The following is a 24,157-nucleotide window of genomic DNA, read 5'->3' on the forward strand; positions in this document are numbered from 1 at the left end:
CCTGGCAGGTTGTCTCCTAGCATCCTAATCATTGTCCTCCTGAGTTTGTAATTAACATAGTCTTAATGTCTTACTGATATGACAGCTGAATACTCTCTAAAGAAATCAGTCTTTTCACCAGAATTTTGAGAATCTTATATTTTGACATTATATAAATATAGATATATTTTATTTGATATTATATAGATAGATATAGCTATTTTTAGCATATTGGTTATTTATGATAAATGTGGTTTTTTCTCTCTTTTAAAAAAATTTTAAAGATTTTTTTTTGTATCTCACTGGGTCTCAAGGTCCACTTACAGAAATTTAAGAAATGAGAAAACAAGGGAGAGATGCTTTGGGAGATACAGATGTTATAAAAACAAAAGATATCAATAAAATTTCTTTTAAAAAAGTGTGTGTGTGTGTGTGTGTGTGTGTGTGTGTGTGTGTGTGTGTGTGTGTGTGTGTATGGGGGGGTGGAATGAGTAACTTAAACTAGATAACTAAAGTCCCTTCCAGCTCTTCTTATAGACAAGCCCTGAAATTCAGAGACCGACTGGGGAAACTTACATAGTTAAGAGGTGGCATCAATTTAACCCTCCCACAACAGCTATACCTGGGCGAAAATGAAGACATCAAGGATGAGGAAAGCGAACAGCTCCTACCCCTCAGGCTCAAGAAACCAGTGGGGGAGTTTATCTCATCAAAAGGACCGTTCAACCATCTTCTCTCTCTTCCCCACTGTCCTCCCTCTCTGCCTTCTTTGTCTAATGAGCCCATTAAATTCCTGAGAAATCATAGCCTGTGACCCAGTGTTCCTGAGCTTTCTAATGAGGAGGAAGAAACACAATGAAAATGAAATATTGGTCTGTGGTTGGGAAAGGGATGAATAGTAGTCACACACACTGATGGTCAAAAATAACTTTAGGGACCTTAAGAAAAAGACTCACTGCTTTAACAAACATGTCTCCTTTTGCTCCTTTATACTTTCTCAGTTTTTTCTTGTCCAGGCTCCTGACTCCAGACTTTTTCTTCACCTCAACTCAATCAATCAATCAACATTTATTCAGGGTACTTATTTTATTCCTACTCTCCCCTTTTCAGCTCTCTTTTTTGCGTCTATTTATCTTCCCTCATTAGAATGATCTAGGCAGGGACTGTCTATTTTTGCCTTTTTTTTTGTACCCCAACACTTAGCACAGTGTTCACATATACTAATCACTTAATAGGTGCTTTGTTGAGTTGTTGATTTGTCTAGGAAGTCAATGAGTTAGGAAGGGGAAAGAGGCATCCTATAGGGAGACCCTTAAGAAACTCATGGGATATTAGTCACACGTTTATACCACTGGTTGATCGGAGGAGTTCTAACCTATGGGTTGGAGAGGGCAATGCAGAGGCAACCAGGGAAATGGGATTAATAGTCACACCTATGATATAGCTGTGACCTAGAGAGATGGAATAAATTTCTCAGTCACAAAGCAAGATAGTGACTGAGCCAGGATCCAAACCCACTCCTTCTTACTCCTAGTGTTCTTTCCTCTAAATCATATTGCTACTGGTTGTCATCTAATGGTCTCTCATGTGTGTTACTTCTCTCCCTAGTTAAAAATGGACAGAGACAGTATTGTTCTGAGTTTGATTCTTGGGTCTAACACAGATAGAGGGGAGATCTATTTCACTTTAGATAGGTGAAGCCCTTGATTCTAAAGTCAAGCCAGCAAGTCTGGCAGAGGGCAGAGGCAAAGAAAGAGGGTGATAAAATGAAAGGGAGAAGGAGAAATAGGTGGGGAAAAAGACAGGTGTATGAATATGTGTGAGTGCTCCCATAGGGAGAAAAGGGGGATTAAAAAGAGCGAAGGAATTCCCATTTTTAAAATCAGTATTTCCTTCTTCAAAATGGGAGATGAAAAATAGGCTGATGATATTTGCCTCTTAATTTATTTCTCTGCTGTTTCTGTTCTTGAGAACACAGGTGGGGGAGGGGTAAGAATGCAATCAGAGGCAGCTCCCACTCTTATCCAAGATGCCCATTTTGGGGGATGGGATTTATTTCACTTTATTTTTCATTCATGACGACTTTGCCCTTATATACCTCTGTCCCTACCAGCCCAAGGCTCAATGGGGAGCTTGTGGGCTCCTGGCAGTCTTGCCAACCACACCCTCTCCCCATGCCCCACAAAGAGAACTCCAGTTCCAGCTTCAGCTCAAGCCTAGGGTTTCACCTCCCCCACCTACTTCACGCTCAGTGGGACTGAGGCTGGGAACAGCTCAGCTCCTGCAAGAGGGTGGGGGTGGGGGAGGTGGGGCTAAGGGGCCCAGATACTTTAACGACCTGTAATTTCATCAGTGTGGGTGCTCTCCACTGTGACATTAATCACAACCTCTTCAAGAATCAGAGGAGCATAGATTTAGAGCTAGAAGGGACCTTTGAGACCATTGAGTCCAGTCCTTTCATTTTACTGAAGCCCAGTGAGATTAAATCATATGCTTTAGGTCAAACGGCAGCAAAGTGTCTTCCAGGAGGATTTGAAACTAGCTTTTCCTGATCCCAAGTCCAGTGTTCAGAATTGCTGAGGTCAAAAAACATTAATCTCCCAAAAGTCAATATAGTAATTATCTTTCTCTGAGCTTACCTAGGTTGGTCCTCTGATGAGAAATAATCTGTCGTCTAGAATAGTCCCAGATTTAAAACCTTCCCAATTTAGAGGGAGGGCCCTGCTAGCATTTGTAGTCTCCTGGCATAGTCTTTGATTAGCTAAATTACTCTCAGGACTGGAGGTATTATGAGAGGAGGACTTTGGTAGAAAAAGGGGATAGGGGATAAAATCAGGGAGAATAAAAAGCCAAATTCAATCCCAGTCTCATGAGGCCCAAGCATTTGACCCAGTCCATTCCTCAACCTGGTTACACAGAAAGTCTCAATTGCGCTATCATCGACCCAGCCTAGTCCCTCTTTCCTCCTTTTCTGCCTTGTGCCTTGTGGTTCACTCAAGTTGTCCAAACCTCCCCCTGCCAAGTCCTTATCTCACTGGTTCAGCCTCACTTTCCAGTCAGGCCTTTCCCTTTCTGAAGGCACAGAGGAGCCTTTGCAAGGATAGGATATGTGGGACCTATCCTGCACTTTGATGATCCCATCTTAGAGAGGGATTGCAATGCTCTGGTTCAGTCAGTGCCTCTAGAGTGAGGGTCCTTAATTGTGTTTTTGTTGCTGTTGATTTTTTTGTTTTGTTTTTTCGTATCCTGGACTTCTTTGACTTTAGGGAAGGAATGGATCCCTTTGACTCTTTGGGGAAGCAATGGATCCCTTCTCAGAATCATATTTTTAAATTTGTAAAATACAATTCTTAGGATTCCAAAGAAAGTCAATTATACTGAAATATAGTTATCAAATATTTGTAAATTAAATTCAAAGACTCCAAGTTAAGAACCCCTGAACTGGGGTCTCTCCCCTTCTTCCTGTATTGAGCATTGCCAGGGAGTACTCACCATTCTTGTCAGCCCGTCGGAAAATCTGCAAAGAGGGGAAAGTATAGGTTAATTTTTTTTTGGGGGGGTGGGAATACTCCCATTTCCCTGCTCTCAGGGCTTGGCCCCCAACCCCTTTTACCCATTTGAAGAAGTCTGAGGGACCAAGGAAGTAAGATGGATCAAATACAGTCTTAGAAATTTCTATATTAATATATACACCAAGTCTTATTCCCCTATAGATAGGCTATAGGCATTAATATATAAATATATTACATATATGTATGTATCTAATATATATGCAGAATCATACAATGACAAGATACACAATTAACATACAGTTGCACATTCATACATCCCACTAAATAAATAAGGTCAGACCCAGACAAAACTATGAAGAGGGAAAGTTGTCAACCTTCTCAACTCCTTTTCTATTACTCTTGTAACCAATTTTCTCTATTTTAATAAAAAGAGAACCTGAAAGAAATTCCAAGAAATGAGTATCTAATGGTAGAATTTCAGGCTCGATGAAAGGTATATAGAGGGGAATGATTTTATTTAGGGTACCTACCCCTTTCAACTCAAACTACAGAAGCAATTTTCTACTGTGTATATAAGGGAGGGCAGCCCTTATATGTATGGGTTATATGTATGGATGGCCACAAACACATACACACAGAGGATCATTGAATTTTGAGCTAGAAGGAATTTCTGAGACTTATCCAAACAAACACAACCATGTATACCCTCACCCCTCAAGTATCCAAAGAATGGATTGTCCTCTGAATATCAGAGAGTGTGAGGTAGAAACTTCAGGAGCTCCCAATTCTCGCAGGGATTGGGCCAGACTTTGTGGTGACAGCTCCAACGAGATATGAGCAAGCAAGTCAGCAAGGAGGGAGGCTCTTAATGACATGAAGCACTTTAAGGTTTGCAAAGCACTTTTCAAAGACTATTTCATTTCAGTCTCATAATCACCCCATGAGGTAGTTGCCTTTATTATCTCTATTTTGCAGAGGAAGAAACTGAGGCAAGCAGAGCAGAAGTCATTTGCCTAGATAGTAAGCTTTAGATTAGGATCTGAACTCAGGTCTTCCTGACTTCAGTCCTCGTGCTCTATCCATTGTGCCATCTAGTTGCTATTAAGCTGCCATTAGTAAGTGGGGCATCCTGAAAAAGTTGTTTTGGGGGGTAAATCAGTCCACTATACTTTTTAAGCCCCTCCTATGTGCTAAGGGTTAAAGGGAGGCTAGGAGCTAAAGCCTCCCCCAAACCTGGCTTGAATAGGACCTTTCTAGACTCAGTTGAGCAAACTGTTCTTCTTGGCTCCCAGTACTAGACATCAGAAAAGCCCAATTGTGATTACTCTCTCCTTGTACTTGGTGAAAAGTTTTTTTTCGGGGAAGTAACTGACATGTTAGAGGGTTCCAAATTCCTGTGCATTGGGGATCATTTCAATCTCGATGTTAGAGATTTAAAAGGAACAAGGATGTTGGAATATCCCAAGAAGCCTTTTGAGCCTCGGCAAGAGACGATCGTCTCAGTGACATTGGACCTTCAGTCTTTGTGACTGGTGGTACTGCCAGTGAAAGCCTCCCATGATACCTGAGAGAGTCTAGAAGGGAAACAGAGACCAGGCAGTGATGAACTAGCATTCAGAGGTATGAGAGAGGACTGGCAGGATGATACAATGGAAAGATCTGGGTTCTAAACCCAGATCCAATATTTGTGTTGTATTGACAAACAGCTAACCAGCTGTGAGCCTCAGTTTTCTCATCTATAAAATAGGGATATTAATACTTGTCCTATTTGACAGAGATAGGAAAACACTCTCTTAAGTGCTATAGAAATTTGAATTATCACTACTACTGCCACTACTATTACTACTACCACCATCATGACCACTACCATTACTGACACTAACACTATGATTACTATTACCACCATTTCTACTGAACACTACTAATACTAACACTACTACTACCACTACTAACATTACCTCCACCACCCCTCACACTACCATAACCAACATTAATACTACTACTACCACTAAAACTAAATCATTACTACTACTACCACTACTGCTGCTGCTGCTGCTGCTGCTGCTGCTGCTACTACCACCACCATTTCCACAACTGTCATTCCTACTACTATTACTCCCGTTCCTTCTATGACTGTCCAGTATGGAGGACTCTTCAAGTGACAAATTTCTGAAATGCAACTTGGTGGGACCTGTCTCCCCACCCCCACCCCACCCCCATGATTTCCTGCCTGGATAGTCTATGCCCTTGGCTATTCTTTTCCTTGAGTAGCCCAAGTTACTAGCCTGAGAGTCATTTACTGTGGATGGGTATCTGATGGGGGGGGGGTGGCATTGGGGGAAGAGGAGACAGTGTAAGAGAAAAAGGGCAGTAAGTAGCCTGTCCCTTTTCCAGGTATAAGGAAACAGGCAGAGCCTGATTGAAATAGCATCTTAGAAACTACAATCCCATAGATCATCCAATGCAAAGCTTTTTTTTTTTTTTTAAATAAATGACTTGCTGAGATTAATAGAGCGACGATCTGGAACCCCAACCTTCCTTCCACTTCGCTGCTGCTGTTTCAAGGCAGGGTCTAGTCAACCTGGGAATATTTAGAGCAAGTTATAGCTTGTCCCAGGGAAAGTAAATGAGGAAGTACCCCCTAAAAGATGGGGAACAGGGAAAGTCGGGCTCTGGGGGCGATCTCTCATGGAAACATCTCTTCCCTTCCCCCTCCCCACACAGATAGATGCACAACACTTTGGGCACGCGGACGTCCACTACCGTGGGAGAGAAGGCGAGAGCCGGGTGGGGAGGGGAGGAGACCGCCCGAATCCAGCCCCTCGACTGCCCCAGCGCATCACGTCCACTCAGCGTCCCCCGGTCACCCGGCTAGATGCGACCCCATCTTAAGAGATTCACAAAGCTGGGGCCGTAGAGGGGAGGTGTCCGGGGTGGGGAGCCGATCGGGGAGAGGCTCGCTGGGGAGGGGGGGTCAGAGTCCTGCTAGAAGGGGAGGAACTCGGGAGAGAAGCCGTCAGCAAGGAGGAGTGCGGAGGGAAGCGGCAGGAGCCAGGGAAGGGGCTGTCCCGGGGAGGGCGGAGATGGAGAGCCTGCGGACTCGGAGAGGTCTAAGGACCCGCACTCGGCCGGGGCGCAGTCTTGGGAGGGGGGCGAGGGTGGGGGTGGGGACGGGGCGGAGAGGCGGGAAGCAGGGTCTGATTTAGGGAGAGGAGGGAGGGGAGCCCTTGGGTGGGGGGCCGGATCAGAGCTGCTGAGACCGTCAGGGGGCCGGGAGAGGGGTGGGTCTGGGGCGGGGGGAGGCGCGGGAAGCCCGGTCCGGGCCAGGGTCCGGCGCTACTCACGTCCAGGATGACCGAGGTGCCCCTCCGGGGCGCGCCCGGGGGCGGCGGCGGGGCGGGACGGAGCCCGTCGGCCAGCGGCTGGCGGGGCTCGCCCATCCTGGCTCCCACCCAGCGGAGCAGCCCCCCCAGCGCCCGGCCCTGCGGCGGCGGCTCCCGGAGCAGTCTGTGCGCGCCGGCCCTGCAGAGGCGCGCCGCCCGCTCACACATGGCTCGCGCAGCGCCCGCCTCCCGCCCGCAGGAGCCGCCGCCGCCCCCCGCCTGCCCACGCGCGGCCACTCGCCCGGTCCGCCCCGCGCGGCGCCCGCGCCAGACCCCGCCCCCCCGGACCCCGCGTGGGCCGCGGGACGGGGCCGCGGGGGGAGGGAGGGGGCGCCGGGCCCGGCCCGAGCCGGAGGGACCCCCAGGAGCCTGTCCATCCCCCCCTTCGCTCGTTCTGAGGGTGATGGGGGCCCCCCGGCACCCCGAAACTGGAGGGCGCGGCAGGACCGTGCCGATGCGGGACGTCGCGGGGCCCGGGGGGCGCCGGGGGCGGCGGGGGGCGGCCGCGGCGGGGCCCCACGGCCTCCAGCCCGGCGGGGGCGGCGGCTGGGGGGGCGCCCCGAGGCCTCGGGCCCCCAGATCGCCCAGGCTCCGGCCCCTCAGGCTGCGGGCGCCGCCGCGTCCCGGGGAGCTCCTCTGAGGCTCGCGCTCCCTCTGCCGGCGGCGGCCCCGGAGCCCGCGGCTCTGCCCGCCGCTCCGAGCGCGCCCGGGGCCCGTGCGTCCCCCCAAAGGGCTGCCCTGGCCCCCAGACACTCACCGGTGCGGGGCCCCGGCCCGGGCACTGGCCGCCCGGCCCGCGAGAGCTGCCCAACGGGGCGGGAAAGCTCTTCCTCCCACCCCAGGACTCCGGACCTTGATTCACATTCTCTCTGTCTGTCTGTCTCTCTGCCTCTGCCTCTGTCTGTCTCTGTCTCTCTCTCTGTCTCTCTCTCTGTCTCTGTCTCTGTCTCTCTCTCTGTGTCTCTCTCTGTCTCTGTCTCTGTCTCTCTCTCTGTGTCTCTCTCTCTCTCTCTCTCTGTCTCTCTCTCTCTGTCTCTCTCTGTCTCTGTCTCTCTCTCTGTGTCTCTCTCTGTCTCTGTGTCTCTCTCTCTGTGTCTCTCTCTGTCTCTGTGTCTCTCTCTGTCTCTGCCTCTGTCTCTCTGTGTCTCTCTCTGTCTGTGTCTCTGTGTCTCTCTCTGTGTCTCTCTCTGTCTGTGTCTGTGTCTCTGTCTCTCTCTCTCTGTGTCTCTCTCTGTCTCTGTGTCTCTCTCTGTCTCTGCCTCTGTCTCTCTCTCTGTGTCTCTCTCTGTCTCTGTCTCTGTGTCTCTCTCTGTCTCTGTCTCTCTCTCTGTGTCTCTCTCTGTCTCTCTCTGTCTCTGCCTCTGTCTCTCTCTGTGTCTCTCTCTGTCTCTGTCTCTCTATCTCTGTCTCTCTCTCTCTCTATGTCTCTCCCTCTCTGTGTGTCTCTCTCTGTCTCTGTCTCTCTCTGTCTCTATCTCTGTCTCTCTCTGTCTCTGTCTCTCTCTCTCTGTGTGTCTCTCTCTGTCTCTGTCTCTCTCTGTCTCTATCTCTGTCTCTCTCTGTCTCTGTCTCTCTCTCTGTGTCTCTCTCTCTCTGTCTCTCTCTGTCTCTCTCTGTGTCTCTCTCTGTCTCTGTCTCTCTATCTCTGTCTCTCTCTCTCTCTATGTCTCTCTCTGTCTCGCTGTCTCTGTCTCTCTCTGTGTCTCTCTCTGTCTCTGTCTCTCTGTGTCTCTCCCTCTCTGTGTCTCTCACTGTCTCTGTCTCTGTGTCTCTCTCTGTCTCTCTCTCTGTGTCTCTCTCTGTCTCTGTCTCTCTCTCTCTTTCCCTCTCTCCTTCTTTCTTCTAGCCTGTCCCTCATTTCCCTCTTTCTCCCCTTCTTTTTCTCTTCCTCTTCCTCCCCTTCCCCTCCATCCCTTTCTCTCCCTCCCTTCTCTTTCCCCTCCGTTCTTCTTTTCCCCCTCTCTGCCTCTCTCCCTCCTTCCTCTCCCTCTTTCTCTCCCCTTTTCTCTCTTTGTCCCCCCTCTCTATCTCTCTTCCCTCCTTTTTCTCTCCCTCTACCATCTCTTCCTCCCTCCCTCTTTCTCACTCTCCCTTCTCTCTCCCCTCTGCCTCTTTCTCTCCCTCTCCCTTCTCTTCACCCTTCCCTCTCTCCCTCTCTCTCCTTCCCTTCCTCCATCTTTCTCTTCCCCTCTCTTTCCCTACCCTTCCTCTTCCTCCTTCTCCCCATTCTCTCTCCCCCTCACTCTTTCTCTCTCTCCCTCTATCTCTTCCCCCTCCCTCCCCTAATATCCTCTCTCTCCCCCACCCTCTCTTCCTCCATTTAATTCAATAAAATTCAAGTCAAGAAACATTAAGTGACTGCTTTTTTCAAAGTACTCTGAGATATAAACAAACAAAAACCCAAGAAAGTCTGTCCTCAAGGAGTTGACTTTCTGAAGAAATATAACATGAACAAATAAAAGAAAATCCAACATATATATACATATATATATATATATATACATATACAATTTAATTTTAAGAATAAAGTACAAACAATCGGGAAAACAGGAAAGGTTTCATGAAGGAGGTGACACCTGAAAGTGTCATTGATAAAAGCATTCTAGAAATGAGGCACCACTTGGGTAAAGGGTTGGAGGCAGGAAATAGTTATACATGGGAACAGCTAGTATATAAATTTGACTGGATCTAGGATTGTCACAGTGAATAATGCAAAGTAAAACAGAGAGAGAGAGAGAGAGAGAGAGAGAGAGAGAGAGAGAGAGAGAGAGAGAGAGAGAGAGAAATGTGATGGAGAGCCACATTGTTAAGGGTCTTAAATTCTAGGCTGAAGAATATTTGGGAAGCAACAGGGAATCACTGAGGATTTTTGAGGAGGTAGATGATGTGGTCAGATATGTGTTTTTAGGAATATCACCATCAATGCTGCAGCTGTGGAAAAGACAGATTGAACAGGGGAGAGACAGGAAACAGGAATGCCAAACATGAGGCTGTTGAAGCTTTACAATGAAGAGGTGGTAAAACTTCCTTGTGGTAGAAGCTGAATGAATATGGGGGAAGGGGTAGGTTCAAGATGTTCTGGGAGCAGAACTGACATAATTTGGCAAAAGATGAGCTAGGGGAGGTGAGGGTCATCATCACCTCACCCCCCTCACACCGTGTCAGGTTCACACTTGCCCATTCACTGGCTTTGTCTTTGGACCCCACCTTTTACTCGGACACAGCGAGAGATTTATACAACACAGACTCAGTTTGAGGACATTGGGATCTCTGCACAGGGACAAGCCAGGACATCATAAAGACAAACTTCTCCAAGGACGTATTTTGACAGCCATTTAATTTATTCAAAGTATAGTCCTAGGGAAGAGTTGAGGTCAGTAACCACCTAGGGCTGAGTTCTATCATCAGAGTTGCTCATTGGCCCAGGCTTTGGGGCCTTGAGGGCCTGAAGTTTGAGAGGCCTGCAGAGACTTTTGAGCTGGTCTACTCCTCAGACCCTGGTCCATCCAGACCAACAAATACTGTACTTGCCTTAGGGCAGCAGCCCTGACACTTTGGTCTATTAACAAGGAACTGGTCTTTAGAATCATTGTCCTTCCCATTCCCCCGTACACACACACACACATACACACACACACACACACACACACACACACACACACACACACACACACACAGTCTCTCTATAGGGAGACGTTCCTCTGGGGGAGGCCCATTTTGGGGCTAGGGACACTCTGAGCCCTGTCACTGTACCAGGCAGGATTGAGCAGGGCTCTTTCCTAGTCTGAGCTGGGGCTGTGAGGTTGGGGACATTTAGGGTGGGCAGGGGAAGCCCTAGGGAGGCTTCCTATATTTTTTCTGCAGGGAACTGGCCACAGCCAAGGCCCCACCCTGCACAAACCTCACAAAATTGTCTCCCACCAGGGGCCCAATGGCATAGAGACCTCTCTGCCGGGTGCTCTGATAGGTGAAGGGGTCCACCTCAATGGGGTTCCTCTTGGGGCTGAGTGGTTGATCTGGGTCCACAGTTAGGTCAGTGCCTCCATGGGCCAGGAAGGAGAGGTCAGGGTAGGAGCCAATGAGGACCAGCACAAGGGAGACCCTGAACAGTTTGTGTTCACCATTTTGGTCCTGAAACACAGCCTGCTGATCCTCCTGGAAGAGCAGGGGCTGATGTTTAGGTAGGCTCAAGTAGCCTCTGTAGGTGGGGGAAGAGAGGATAGATTTCTCCTGCATCATCTGGTGGACTTGTTGGTATTCTGGGTACATCTTCTTGGGGAGCTGGTTGAAAATGAGACCAGGATCATCCACAGGCCGGCGGAAAGCATGGATCACTGGCAAGTTGTAGTGGCGAGCATAGAGGATGGCATCAGCTGCTGAGAGACCGGCCCCGATGATGAGGACCGGATCAGAGTTAGGGCTCACAATGCCAGCCTTCATGGCCTCTTCTAAGGCAGAGAGCTCATAGTGAACATATGGAAGATCCTCTCCAGCAATGCCCAGTCGGGCTGGGCTATCTGATGTTCCCGTGGCCAGGACCACATTGCGGGCCCGGAGACTGAAGGACTGCTGGCTCCCATCCTTGGCGGTCATAAAGCCACTCACCATGAACAGGGGGCTCCCGTCCTGCTGGTTCCTGGTTTCCCCTGACTCTGGGCTTCCAATGTCTACCGCTGTGACCACAGAGCCACAGAAGAAGTTGTGGCAGAGTCCCTTCTTTACCACATAGTCCTGGTAATAATGGGCAATATCCCCAGCTGTGGCCCGGCTATCCCACAAGCCTCTGTGATAGGGACATGAACAAAGTCAGAGGTCAGTCTCAATGATCTGAACTATGTAGATGTGAGATCCTAAATACCCTTCACACAAGTACAGAAAAGAGTGACCTGGGACTTCTAGTAATTTAGCTACCTATAGGCAATGGTTACTTTCCCAAAGGGATGGCCCATTAGTTTCTTAAAGAATATTAAACTTGAAGTCAGGAAGACCTAAGTTCAAATCTTGCCTCAGAACTTAATATCAATGTCAGGAACACTTGGTATCTGTATGACCCTGGGCAAGTCACTTAACCTCTCTCTATCTCAGTTGCCTGATCTGTAAAGCAGGGATAATGATAATAATAATAATAATAATAATAATAATAATAATAATAATAATACCTACCTCCTGGGATTATTGTAAGAATAAAATAAAATAATATTTGTAAAAGTGCTTTGCATTTTTTTCCAGTTTGGATCTGATTCTTGTCTCACAATATGATTAATATGGATCTATGTTTAGCATGATTATACATATATAGCTTATGTTAATTGCTTTTCCTTAGGGAAGGGAGGTAGAAAAATATAAAACTTAAAACCTTGCCAAAAATTGATTGTTGAAAACTTTTATTGTATGTAGTTGGAAAATAAATGAATAAAATATTAAACTAAAAAGTGCTCTGCAAACCTTGAAGCTCTATACAAATATATTTTATTAATACAAAATATAATATAAACATTTTATATATAAAGTTTTCATTGTTCAGTAATGCTTAATATTTCATGATATCATTGGTGGGGGGGGGGTTCAGGACAAAGAAACCATTTTCCAGATGAGAAAACTAAAGCAATGTTAAATGACTTGCCTCTTGTCACACGGCTAGTAAATATCTGAAGCTGGATTTGAACTCAGATCTTCTTGACTTTAGGCCCAGTATTTTATCCATTGTGCCACCTGGCTGCCCCAGTAGAAATGTTAGCTATTCTCTATAGCCCAACCAGATTGGGGGTATGCAATGAGAATTTCTTTCCATTCCCTCCCCCTCCTCCCTTGAAAGGATGGGGAATCCAATAAGAGAGACTTAAAAGGGGAAACAGCCAAGGTCAAAAAAGTGGGCAAAGGTTAAGGGGCAGGACATTCTTGACAGGGTTAAGGCAAGGGTAAAGAATGAATGAATGATGTCCCTACTGGACAACATAATATAGGGGCTCAGACTTTGAGCAACCAGTGATTGAAAATTTTGAGTAGTTTTTGTAAACATTTTTATAAACTACATTTTTGTAACTTCATTTTTCTGTTATGGGGCTAGGAGGTTTGTGGGTGGCTCTTTTTAAAGGATTATCAAAAGCCAGTGAAAGAAAGGACTGAGTTCAATCCTCTCGCTTTACAGATGGAGTAGAGGCCCATAACCTAGGTCTCCCAGTTCTCAGTTCAACATTCTTTCCCATAAATCACTCAGTCCCCTAGTTCCTCAGCAAAATTTCTTTTTTTGCAGTCTTGCTAAAATCTCCTTTTTGCAGTCTCAATAAAACATGCCTTCTGCCTCTCAGTAGAGAGGGAACATGCTTTGTTTTTCATTAACTGACCTTCTTTGTTAGAAGGCAGGGTTCTCTACTTTTGCGGGGGGGAGTCATCACTGGAGAGTAACAGAAAACATTAAGAAACAAATTTTAAAAACTCTGACCTCATCTCAGGATCTAAGAGGATACTCTCTGTAGGTAGAAAGGAATCAGTCACATATTTAGAAGGCCCTGAGAGGACATTGAGTCCCACTCCCTTATTGTATCCATAAGGAGAGGGAGGTTCAGGGAGGCCAAATTATTTGCTCACATAGCCAGTAAATGTCTGAGGTGGCACTTGAATACAGATCTTTCTGACTACTATGCTACCTACTGATTCAAAGAGAGAGATATGGTAGAGGCTGGTATGTGAGGGGATGCTGATGAAGACCAGACCAAGTCTACCATTTGATAGTATGGGAAAAACTAAAATAGAGAGGGTAGAAATCGAGGGCGCATGTTTATTGGGAAAACTAGGGCTCACAGACTATTCTTTTACAGGACCAACTAGCTTACAATCTGATGTGAGGATCAAAGGAGGTAATGTATGTGGAGTACTTGGCAAACTTTAAAGTGTAATATAGTTGTAAGCTATCATCATCATCATCATCATCATCATCATCATCATTACCACCACAGACTGTGCCACAGAAAGGAAACTAAAGGGATCCCAGATTAGGTTCAGAGAGGATGTTACCCTGAGGTCTGGGTCTACTGTTTCAATTAGGGTTGAGAAAAATGTATTTCTCTGGTTTGGAGCAGCCTTACTTCCATCCCTCCTTCCTTCCCAGTTAGGTCCCATCTTCTTCTCACCTGCGCTTCCTCTGTATCCAGTCTTTAAACTGCAGGTCAGGGAGCCCCATCCACTCGCCCTGGCTTAAGGTCACCATGGAACCTTCAATGGACTAGATAAGAATAAAGGCCTTTAGTCTCTGCTTCCAATATCCCCCTGAACCCAGGACTACTTAAGGATGGGAAGAATAGATGAAAAGAGGGATGGCAGAAGGTTTCTTCAGAGAGAGAAGATGATAGATTGGCCAGGGGAAAGGAACAGAGCAATTTTCATCATTTGACTCTTCCAAGTCTCCTGATGTCCCTAAATTCTATTTCTCCCAACTCACATGCCAGGCACCACCAGGGAGGTTGCGACCCAGGACCAAATGGGGGATATTTCGCTCTGCTTGGTATTTCCAGGTGAGGACAGACTCGGTATTTCCTCCAAAATCTGTGTCTGGGCGCAGGAGAGTATCAAAAAGCAAGGCTACAGGGCTTTCACTTCTGCCCTCCAAGCCTTCTGACAGATAGTCCAGGTCCTACCAAAGAGAAAAATATGAAAAAGATCTTAGAGGTCATTGGAGACAACCACTTCATTTTATAGATGAAGAAACATGGAGGAGAAGCCCAAGGAACCTAAGTTTTTCTTGAGGATCCCTTGCTAGACCTCACCCAGGACAATGGGAAACTAGGGTGAGGTTGGACATGAATAATTGATCTGTTGATCAGATCCTGCTTAATAATCAAGACCAATTTTGGGGGGTGGTAGGAGTAATAAAGGGGAGACATTGATAAAGTTATCAGGGTTAAACACTAAGTAAGGAAATCAAGAGAAGAGGAGGACCACTGGCTCAAAGGTTTCTATACTGACCTGGTCCAGAATAGAGACATGTGGTTTCTCTGTCAGCTTCTTTTGCAGGATGGGGTATGGATGAACAGCATCAGTTTTCACATAAGGAGTATAGCCAGAGAGTAGGTAGGACAGACAGATTCCTGAAGGACCATTGCCTAGTGGGAGAAGAGACATGGTGATGGATAGCCTATTGTTGCTTAATCCATTTGTACTGAGCTAGCAGCCTCAGTTTCTCTCCATAAAGATCCACCAGTTAAAAACAGAAAAAAAAACTTTTACAAAATGTTTGTGATGGGGCCTTTAGTGTGAAAATGATGGCTACAAAACACACCAGTCAATGTCTATAGCATCCCAGACACCTTGCCTATGGACTCATACTTGTATCAACATGAAACTCAATGCTAGGTGTTATATCCATGCCATAGATATAGACTGAACAGCAGTAACCTCGATGACACAAGCTCAACCTGATCTCTGATAGGCATCTAAAACCATTCATGACTTAATCTTTTCATATTTTTCCAGTGTTTCTATCTTTATGTGTCTCTTCCACCTACTCTATAATCAGCTATACTCCATGTCTCTGACTCCTGTTTTTGTTCTGATTGTCCTGCAAGCCTGGAATATTTTCCTGACACCTTTACCTCTTGGCTTCCTTAGTTTTCTTTGAGACACAACTCAAGTCCCACCATTTTCAGGAAGCCATTAGGATCTCCCTGGTCTTTCAACTCCCACTGCTTTCATTTATACCTTAGGATAAAATTATTTACTCTCCAATTAATTTTAAATTCTTTCTTTAAATATCTTTTATAAAATATTTTTGTTGCATTGTAGTCAGTCAAGGATGTGCTTAGCATTTCTGCTTATCTACATTTGCTTGTGAGATTATATTCTAAAAAATATGGCAAATTTTTGTAAAGGTGCCATGCTTGGCTGAGAAATAAATAAGCTCTTTTCTGCTCCCATTCAGTAATCACCAGAAGAGCTATTATCTCTAAGTTTTCTAAAATTCTTTTCAGGTCCTTAATTTTTTTTCACATTTCTCTTTTTTGTTAGATTTATCTAAGTTCAAAATGGATATGAAAATGTGACTATGAAAGCAGATGCTTTAGTGTTCAGTGACAAACTTTGACTTACATCTGTTTCTATCTCTAACCCTACATCCCAGATCTCCTAGAACAATTTCCTTGTCTGTAGGTCATCATTATCTCTTTGGTAACCCATACTCCAGAAAAGCCCAGCTGTCAAAAAAAAAGGCAGCCAACTTGGGCAATAAAATATAAGCCTGATATAATGAATACTACCCAGAAGAAGAGAGTCAAATAATATTGAACAGTCAAAATAAAAGACCCTCTAGTAAGAGAATTGCTGCTACTTTTCTTGGAAGGCATATGCTAGAAAGGAGACAAAGACTCTCATCTGAACCAGTTAGCCCCACTGCCTGCCAAAAGCATCAATGAGTTAATACAAATATCAATTTTGTTCACCTTTCCTGGACTCTGGGAGGTTCAGCTAAGGCTGGGTAGTGGTATAATAAATTAGGAGAAATCTGTTGGGTTTATACAATAACTAAGAAACCTGGATCAATATTGTCATTATTCTAATATCTCACTTTCATTATTTTTATAAAAAGTTTACAAAGCATTGTCACATGGTTTAACAACAGAAACAGATATAATTTTAATTAGTGGAAATGGCATTCTAAAAGGTACATTGCAATTTGCTTTGTTGCTGAACCCCATCTGATTTACAGCTGAAACTTCTTTTTTTATTAATATTTTATTTGTTTTCCCCATTATATTTAACAGTAGTTTCTACCTATTATTTTTGTAGGGTTTTGAATTTTATAATTTTCCCCCACCCTCCCTTCCCTCCCCCAACCCCTCCATAGAAGACAATTTGATAATCTTTACATTGTCTCCATGCTATACATTGATCAAAACTGAATGTGTTGAGAGAGAAATCATATCCTTAAGGAAAAAATAAAATTTGAAATCTCTTCTATGAGTTGTCTTCATTAGCAGAATATGAAGGCATAGTCTATCTTTATTTTCTGTGTGCATCTTCAGAATTAAGTGTAGTGTACACAGTAAGAGATTAACGAATCCTTTCTTCCTCCCTCCCTTTCCCCCTCCCTCCCTCTTCCCTCCTTCCCTCCTTCCCTCCTTCCCTTCTTCCCTCCTTCCTTCCTTCCTTCCTTCCTTCCTTCCTTCCTTCCTTCCTTCCTTCCTTCCTTCCTTCCTTCCTTCCTTCCTTCCTTCCTTCCTTCTTTGTTTTCTACTAACTTCTTGTAGTAGGTCCCACTCTTGACCACCCTCAGGTTTCATGACTAGAGATCTTTGGCAACTAAGGATTCAAAAACCTAGAAAATTCTTGTTTCAGAAGGGAACACTCACCGATGATGATGACTGGGAGCGGTTCCTTACACACAAAACACATGGTGGGAACAGGAAAGTGTCTCAAAGCCAGAAACCAATCTGTCAGAACTGAAGAAGATGAGAATAATTAGGGGACCCAAGCATTGTCAAGGGTGGGGGTCTGCAGCCTTTCAATCTGACCAGTGATGATCCTTGTACCATGTCTACAGGTAAGAGGATAGAATTTGAGGTTGGAAGCAAGGAGATTGATTATCTAGTCTAACTTCCTCATTTTCCATATAAGGAATCCAAGGTCTATAGAAGGGAAGGGATTATTGACCTAGAGCCAAAAAGGTAAGAAAAAGACTCCAGCCTAGGTTTCAGATTCTCATCCTCTGTCCATGGCAACATTGTGGAGGTCTCCATCCTCAGAACTACCCTTTTAAAACACCACTCTCTTCTACAAACCTTCCTAGGTGGAGATAGGAGTTCCCCAAAGGCTGTAGAACCAACCTGGGCTCAGACCAGTTCTTGCCTTTCCCCAGTCAACTCTCTTATCCTTTCAATGTGCATTAATTAACCTTAACCCCAAAGAATCAGTAGCAGCTGCCTCTGGCTGTATTTCATGAGCATTCTTGTCTTCATCTGATTTTGCTTCTTGGATTAGTCCTGACCTGTCCTCCTGTGAAGAACAACCCTCCCTTTCCCTTGATGTAATTTAAAAAAAGATATTCTTATTACTATATGTTAAAGGCATTTTGGCATGGTAAACCTGTAATGATAAAATGCTGGAGGTAGGATATAGGGGTTAATACCTGAGTGACAACCATCAACTTGGGGAAAGGGTGGATCTGGTAATTTGAGGAAAGGAGGGTTTGGCTATCCATTGGGATCAAGGTACATCAATCATTTCTGTTCTGCAAATGAGGTTCCTTCCTCGTACTTCCAACAAGAGATTGGAATTTATAAAGCAGCCCCCAAGCGGGCTTAAAAAAAATTAGAATGATGAGAGAATGCTTCAAGGAAGGAATCACTGGAGGGAGCAAATAATAATGGAGAATCATTTTAAGGGAAGATAAGGGCTGGCAAGGATGGGGCTTTAAGATCTGCAAAGTCTTTCCATCCATTATCTCTTATCTGTGATCTTCATAACAACCTCTTCAAGTCAGGTTCTTATTACCCCCCCCCCCCCCAGCAGAAGAACCAATATCTACCAGGCTCCCCTTCCTCTAGGAATAGTAATAATATACTATCGTGATAATCTCCTAATTTAGTTTCCTTATACTAAGTCTCTCCCAACCTCCATCCTTCCTATACATAGCTATCCAAGTGATTTTCCTAGTGTGCAGGTCTTCTGACCACATAACTCCCTCCTCAATAATTACCCTTGGCTCCCTATTGTCTCTTGGCTCACAAATAGACAGTCCAATATTTTGCAACCTGGCCTTCAGGTATCTTTTCACTGTTATTATACCTTACTCCCCTTTCAGCTAGGAGGTGCAGTGGATATAGTCCTGCACCTAGAGTCAGGAAGACCTGAATTCAAAACTGCCTTTAGGCCCTGAGCAATTCACTTTCATTGCTGTCTGTCTGTTTCCTCAATTTTAAAATGAAGACAATAGGATCTCCGTTCCAGGATCATTGTGAGGATAAAATGAGTTTAGTATACTGCCCATGACACAGAAAATCCATAATAAATTCTTGTTTTCTTCCTTCCATTCTGTACTTTATAGTCCTATCAAACTGACCTTTGATATTTCTCATACACAAGAGTGTCCTCTGTCTGGAATGAACTTCATCTTTATCAACACCTCTTAGGATCATCTTTTCAAAACTCAGTTTCCATCCTGAAGCCTTTCCTAATCCTAGTTGCTAGAGCTTCCATGCCCCCAAATTACCTTATATTTGCTTTTATTTTTTATTTTATTTTTAGCTTACATTTGCTAGATTTTGTTTGGTCAGTTAGGTGGTACAGTGGATGGAGTGCTGGGCTTGGAATTGGAAAGACTCATCATCATGAGTTCAAATCTGAACTCAAACATTTAACTAGCTCTGGGATCCTGGGCAAGTCATTTTACCTGGTTTGCCTCAGTTTCCTCATCTGGAAAATGCGCTAGACAAGGAAATGGTAAACCACCCCAGGTTCTCTGCCAAAAAAATCCCAAATGGGGTCATGAAGAATCAGGATGATCGGCAACCAGCATTTATTATTGCCAGGTAATATATATGCTAAATTCTGGGGATACGAAGAAAAAACAAACAAACAGAAAACAGTTTCTGTTGTTCACAGTTTAATAAAGGAGACAACATTTAAACAACTAGGCACAAAGAAAACAAAGATAGGCGAAATTAGAGACAATCTCCGAAGGAAAGTCCCAGTCTTTAGAAAGGCTGGAAAAGGCTTTTTGCAGAAGGTGCTCTTTTAGCTGAGACTTGAAGGAAGACAAAATGGAGTTCATTGAGGTCAAGGGCTGGTGGGTTTTGGGGAAAGCAGTGGTGTTATTTTTGTTTTTGTACCTTCAGTATTTAGCATGGAGTCTTAAATAAAGCAAGGGATGAGTTAAATGCTTGGTAGCTGAATGAGAGTGTAGCCAGGGCCAGAAGGGATGATTGTGGGGCTCTCACCTAGAAGGATGTGATATCTTTCCTTTCATCCACCCAAAAGAAGGCTGAATTTGGAGAAGTCACTCAGACTGATCTAACCCTTCTCTGCCATAGTTCGGCTTAAATTTCATTTGATCAGTAAACTGTATTCTGAACTCTAAACATGTCCATTTCAAAACTTTGTCATCCCAGTTTGGAGCTCTGGTTTTTCTTTGTAAAATTTTCTGATTGTCTTGGAGCTAGTAGGTGTAACAGAAATCATCTCCTCCAACATGCCCTTAGGAAGTGGTCACATACTGAAGAACCCCAGGGACAAGGAACTTTTGAGGACCCTATTACATATAGAACTTTTCTCAAAGTTAGGACATTCTTCCTTACATTAAACTGGAACCCACTTCACTCAGCTTTTACTCCCTTCTCCATGATGCCCCCTCACCATACCCCTATTGCTCCTAGTTCCCCTCTGGGTCCATATAGAACAATTCTAATCTGTCCTCCATTCCAAATATTAGAACAAGTCTTCTCATATTCAAGCTAAATATAGTTGGTTCCTTTAACTGATTATTATGTGTTCCTTAGAATATAATGTCCCTGAGGCAGCATCATGCTTGCCTATAGGGCATTGCATTTCCTTTTCCAGCTCATTTTACAGATGAGGAAATTGAGACAAACAGGGTAAAGTGACTTGTCCAGGGTCACTGAGTTAGGTCAGATTTGACTCCTGACCCAGAACTCTACCCTAGTTACTCTCAAATCCTGACTACTATTATTATTCCAATTCTCTTGATTTCTCCACTATAACATACTGCCTCAGTTTTCTCCTTTGTAAAAAAAAAGAGTTAGACTAGATATAAATCCATGGTCTAAATTCTATCATCCTGGACTGATCCTGTTTGGGCCTAACGACCTGTACAAAGCCAGAAGCTAAGCACACCTATGGCTTTAAACTCCACACTCACAGAACTCCAGAAATTGGACTCTCCTCCAAGGGAGTAGAGAGAGGTAGAGAAGCTCAGGTGCTCCCTTGAGGCCTTGGATGGGGATCAAGCAAGGGACAACACTCTTGGCTCACGTACAGGAGAGTTTGATTCCTCTCCATCACCTCTGAACCCCATAGAGTTCATTCATCTTAAGGCAGCGGCAGCTTCACCAAGGATTTGAGGTGGGTCTGGTTTGGGTGCCAGAGCCACACCCCTTGATAACTGCCTTCAATAACTTAAGACTGTGCTAAAGACACTGACTCTACCTGAGACTCCCTGGGGAAAGATGGGAGGTCAATGTTGTTCTTATCAGGAATCTAGGGTTTGAGAACATAGCTATAAGAGAGTTGGGAGTCTAGTCTAATTCCACTTTATTGAAGAGGGAAATGAGTCTGGCAGAGTAGTGACTTCTCTAATGTAAATTCCTTGAGAGAAGGGACATTTTTTCTTCCTTCCTTTTTCTTTTTTTCCCAATGTTCAGCATAGTGTCTGGTACACTTACTTAATCAATGTTTTCAAGTCATACAAATAGAAAGTGGTAGAACCTGCCCAGCTTTGATTCAGTTCTTCTGACTTGAAATTCAGTGTTTTTCTTACACCACTACTATCATCATCATCATAAAGGCTAATATTTATTTTAAGCCTGGCAAAAGCATGCCCTGAAATAATTATTATTATTCTTTGTTATTGTTGAATTCACAATAAAAAATTTTTAAAACTCTGCAAAGCACTCTTCATAGATTATTTTCACTAGATCCTCGACAGATCTACCTATAAGGTAGATATTGTTATGATCCTTATTTTACAGATGAGAGAAGGCCCAGAAAAATTAAGTCACTTGCCTGAAGTCCCACAGCTAGTCATTATCTTAGGGCTGGATCTGACCCCAAGCCAGGAGGCACTTTACTTATGACATGAACAAAGACTGAGGAACATTGTGCTTCTCCATCCTGATCTCAAGCTTGATGTCACCCTGGGGAAGATGCCAAAGGTCTTCTGGGATTTGTCACGAAGGACCATACTAATGACCATTTATAGGAGACTTTAAAGTTGGCAAAGCCCTTTCTTTAGTGCCTCAGAAGCACCCTACACACACACACACATACACACACATACAACATCCTGCATGAGATATGTACCTCCTGGATAAATGAATGAATGAAGCCTGTGAGTGAGTTGCTCCAAGTATCATTACCTCGAGTTTTTCAGATGAAGAAACTGAGCCATGATTGAATCTGACTAGTAACCTATTAATAATGTTTCACATTTTCATAGTGCTTTAGATAATAAAAACATGTCCCTCACCGCAAGCTGGTGAAGAGTTAGTAAAGAGTATTGTTATTTCCACTTTATAGAAGAGGAAAGTGACTCAGACAACTTTTAAAAGGAGCAATGCCAGAGTACACCGGGAGCCTGTCCTCTTTCCCGTTGTGGTCGCCTGGAAAATGAATGGGCCAAGGTCCCGGAGAAACCATCCTGTGGGAATGAGGGGCACTGCATCACCAACTCAAAGGGCTAGTGGGTGGATTTTAGGCAGGAAGAGATCTCTGGAAAGCGGTGAGCCCCCAGGCCAGGTTTAAAAAGAGCCTCTGGGAACACACCTGAGGTCCTCCAGCAGTGATCTGGTGGGTTTCCAGCGAACCAACCCTCTGGGGTGCCTAAGACTCTGGATCCCAGAGGTTTTAAGATCGATTTTCCCAGAGGCATTTGGAGTGCTGCCCCCCGCCCCAACCCCAACAATTCTTACCTGCTCAGGGGCCACGAGTGGGAAGACCCAAGTCTCGCCTTCCGAGGAGGACACGGGGGCTCCGGGTCTCGGGTCCGGCTAAGTCTCCAGAACACCCATTGCTCAGTGCGGATCCCGAGCCTGGGAGCCCGGAGGGAGGCGAGGGCTATTTCACCGGGTGGCGGGGGGCGGGGCCAGGAAAACCACTTTCATAAGCGTGAGTCAGCAGGGTCCCTTCATGAATGAACTTCAACTCCTCGGGTTACTGGCAAGCCTGCCCGCCTTAAAGGCACCGCACTCCCTTTCGGGGCCCTCCGTCTAGGGGGGCATCCTCTCCCGGCTGGGGCTTTCGCCGCAGAAGCCGTGACAGCCGCTAGGCTGATCCCAGGGATGATTAAACTTTGTCTGGTCGGACCTGGGAGGGGACGGAGATTGACAGATACACGAGCCAGGAGGAATTTAGAGATCATACATTTAGAGCTTGAAGGGATCGCCTCCTTGGATCCGGGCCCCGCAGGTGAGGACACTGAGGCTCAGAGAAGCGGGACGGCTAAGCCAAGGAGACACCACTAGAAAGTGCCCGAGGCGGGTGTTGGACCTAGGACTTCCTTCCTTTGGTCCAGGGCCTTCTCGGTGACACTTAGATCCCCAGGCTTGGAGTCCCTAAAACCTGAATTGTTGTTTTTAGGCTTTTTTTTTTCCCTCCAAGGCAGTGGGGTGAAGTGGCTTGCCCAAGGCCACACAGCTAGGTCATTATTAAGCGTGGGAGGCCGGATTTGAACCCGGGTGCTCGATCCACTGCGCCACCCCTAAGACCTGAATTTAAATCCAGACTGGGTCAGCTCCCAGCTTGTATGATCCTGAGCAAGTCGCTTCATCTCTGTCCCTTTCGTTTTCTCAGCAGTAAAATGGATACAACCGACTCTCCTAGGAGACCGTGAAACAGTTAATGTTGTGAGGATACAATGAGACAGTTATAAAGGGTTTAACCCAGTGCCCAAGTCCTCATTTATTAGCCCCATTACAGATGGGGAAGCTGAGTCTGAGAGGTTAAGGGACAATACCAAGGCCACAGAGAGGTAAGATTTCAGTCTATCAATCAGCAAGCATTTATGAAATACCTACAAGAAGTCAGGGTTTCAATCACTTTGGATCCCACTTGGTCACTTTTTGGGGCACAGATGGCTCAGAGTGAATGTAAATGGGAATTGTTGCTGTTTTGGCTAGAAATCCCTCCCGGATTGATTATTATTATTATTAGCTAGGTAAACGAGGTCATTTTTTTGCCTCATTTCTTACCTAACAATCACTGCATTGCCTCAGACAAACTCATACAGGTTATTAAATGTCCTTAGTTCTTTTTTTTTGAATTATAAAGATTTTATTTATTTTGAGTTTTACAATTTTTCCCCTAATCTTACTTTCCTCCCCCCACCCCCTGCAGAAGGCAATTTGTCAGTCTTTACATTGTTTCCATGGTATACATTGATCCAAATTGAATGTGATAAGAGAGAGAAATCATATCCTTAAGGAAGAAACATAAAGTGTAAGAGATGGGGCGGCTAGGTGGCACTGTGGATAGAACACGGGCCCTGGATTCAGGAGTACATTGCCTTACAAAAATCTAAAAAAAAAAAAAAGATAGCAAGATCAGACAATAAGTTATCAGTTT

The 24,157-nt window shown here is 45.0% G+C and overlaps 2 protein-coding genes across 4 annotated transcripts in view; both read right to left on the bottom strand.

Moving 5' to 3' along the window:
- Positions 1-7,042, bottom strand: part of NECAB2 (N-terminal EF-hand calcium binding protein 2) — a 52,652-nt gene extending 45,610 nt beyond the window's left edge. Inside the window, exons 1-2 of one of the 2 annotated variants that reach the window (XM_074202007.1) lie at positions 6,836-7,042; positions 3,472-3,496 (exon numbers count right to left, since the gene is read on the bottom strand). In XM_074202007.1, the coding sequence (XP_074058108.1) occupies positions 3,472-3,496; positions 6,836-7,042 (232 nt within the window). The remainder of the gene's footprint in view (positions 1-3,471; positions 3,497-6,835) is intronic. The other variant, XM_074202008.1, reaches the window with a different exon arrangement.
- Positions 7,043-9,266: 2,224 nt separating this feature from the next.
- On the bottom strand, positions 9,267-22,645 carry OSGIN1 (oxidative stress induced growth inhibitor 1). Of its 2 annotated transcripts, XM_074202009.1 has the most exons (6): positions 22,507-22,645; positions 17,215-17,304; positions 14,837-14,973; positions 14,313-14,504; positions 14,005-14,096; positions 9,268-11,657 (listed from the first exon to the last, which is right to left on the bottom strand). In XM_074202009.1, the coding sequence occupies exons 2-6, from the start codon at positions 17,255-17,257 to the stop codon at positions 10,709-10,711; spliced, it is 1,413 nt and encodes a 470-aa protein (XP_074058110.1). In that variant the 5' UTR covers positions 17,258-17,304; positions 22,507-22,645; the 3' UTR covers positions 9,268-10,708. The 2 variants fall into 2 exon arrangements, with proteins under 2 accessions (XP_074058117.1, XP_074058110.1); XM_074202016.1 differs by lacking the exon at positions 22,507-22,645 and having other exon boundaries at positions 9,267-11,657.
- Positions 22,646-24,157: the final 1,512 nt, after the last annotated feature.

The sequence above is a fragment of the Macrotis lagotis genome, chromosome 1 (assembly GCF_037893015.1).
Source record: "Macrotis lagotis isolate mMagLag1 chromosome 1, bilby.v1.9.chrom.fasta, whole genome shotgun sequence".
In the NCBI taxonomy this organism is placed as follows: domain Eukaryota; kingdom Metazoa; phylum Chordata; class Mammalia; order Peramelemorphia; family Peramelidae; genus Macrotis; species Macrotis lagotis.